A 1,721-nucleotide genomic window follows, 5' to 3' on the forward strand; every position below is an offset into this window, starting at 1 on the left:
ACAATGGAGTAGTAGCAATAATAATAATTATAGGATAAACACACAAAACACACAAAACACATTAACATTAAGAAACAAAAAAGAAGATAATCCCAACAGGTGGAAGATTAGTTAGACTGTAGGGATACATGCAAAAAAGAAAAAGAAAAGAAAACAAAGGATGATCTGAGTCACACTAGCACCACCACCACAATCAGCACACAAGAATACAGGCCAGTGTAACCACAATCAGTAGTGGTACACGCACCCACACAGAACTGCTGATACTACTGCTGCTGTCTGCATCACCCTTCTTGTTGTTTGTAGGCTCAGGAGGAAGTGTTGTTGTTGTGGTGGTAGTAGTGGTATCTGTATTTCCATTATCATCTTGGTTACTTGGTGTCCCACCTTCTGCAGGTTTGGTGTCATTCCCAGCGTTTGCATTATTATCACCGGTATTCTCTTGGGTTGAATTGTTTGAAGAAGGATGTGGTTCGGTACCTTCCACTTCAGCTGCACTTTCATCTGTCGAACTTTTATCCCCGCTTTCCCTTCCTGGTCCACTTTCTGGTACAGCAGGACTCTCATCAGCAGGTGCAGGAGCAGGAGAAGAAAGAGCATCAGTTTCTTTTCCAGGTTGAGAATTCTGAGGACTTTGTTCCCCTTGAGCACCATCGGGACCTGCTTCAGGCTTATCTTCATGTGCTCCGTTAGAAACAGAATCCCCGGCATCTGCAGGAACAACTGAAGCAATGGGAGCTGAATGTTCGCTATCAGTGTGTCGATCATTTTCTTCTTCACCAGAGCCCACTTCCTGCGGTGCCTCTGGTGGACAAGGAGGTTTACCACCGTCACCGCAATTGCCTTTGGTTTTAAGATAAGTGCGAGTGCAGCCTCCCTTGTCAGGAGATTCCATACATTCAGCACGAGGAACTGCACCTTTACTACCGATACGAGAACACTCTGAACCAGTAGACTCAGTTTTACAACCAGCACCATCATCACCAGGAATAACTCCAGCACCTAAAGAAGGATGCGAATCCCCACGAGCCAGTTCAGCAAGTTCACCCGTTTGTTGTGCCTCACCTGCCACCACACATGCCACGCTTAACACAACAACCATAATATACAACAGACGTCGCAAGAGTATCATTTCTGCAAAATAGTATATTGTGTTGTTTAGAACCAATTAACTGCAAAAAAGAAGAACAAAAACAATTGTAACACAGTATAAAGAACAAAATAGAGCACACCAAAACCAGCAGTTAAAATACAATAGAAAAAATAAAATGAAAATAAAAGAAATACCACATACACAAAAGCCCAAGCAAAACAAAACAAAGAAATTAAGAGCACAAAATACACAATCTAGAGAACTGAGCGTATGTTCGAGCTAATAAAAAATTCATACTATATCTGTCTGTTACTTTCTTATTTTTGCAAGGGCTCACCATCATCATTGCCGCAGGGCAACGCCCATAACGACCCAGCAAACAAAAAGCAAAGAAAAAGATATTAACCATTAGCCCAAGTTATCCAGTAAACACAGAAATACACACCAACTATGGGTATAAGTCTATATATGTGTATACAAGCAATTATAAATATAAATTCATCTGTTATTATTATGTCTTTTTCCCTCTGTAAAAAGCAGTTCATCATCATCATCACAGTGCAAGCCCAGGTGCACACACAGAGAAAGAGTCTCCAAGAACACACACACACAATGGAGTAGCAATAAT

The 1,721-nt window shown here is 41.3% G+C and overlaps 1 protein-coding gene across 1 annotated transcript; it reads right to left on the bottom strand.

Annotated features, from left to right (window-relative positions):
* Positions 1-193: 193 nt before the first annotated feature.
* Positions 194-1,132, bottom strand: TM35_000501200 (uncharacterized protein; the record flags this gene model as incomplete). The annotated part of the gene is made up of 1 exon (XM_029030567.1): positions 194-1,132. One exon carries the CDS (start codon positions 1,130-1,132, stop codon positions 194-196), a length of 939 nt encoding a protein of 312 aa, XP_028878132.1.
* Between the last annotated feature and the right edge of the window lie 589 nt (positions 1,133-1,721).

This window comes from Trypanosoma theileri, assembly GCF_002087225.1.
Source record: "Trypanosoma theileri isolate Edinburgh chromosome Unknown TM35_Tth_50_V1, whole genome shotgun sequence".
Taxonomy (NCBI): Eukaryota; Euglenozoa; class Kinetoplastea; order Trypanosomatida; family Trypanosomatidae; genus Trypanosoma; species Trypanosoma theileri.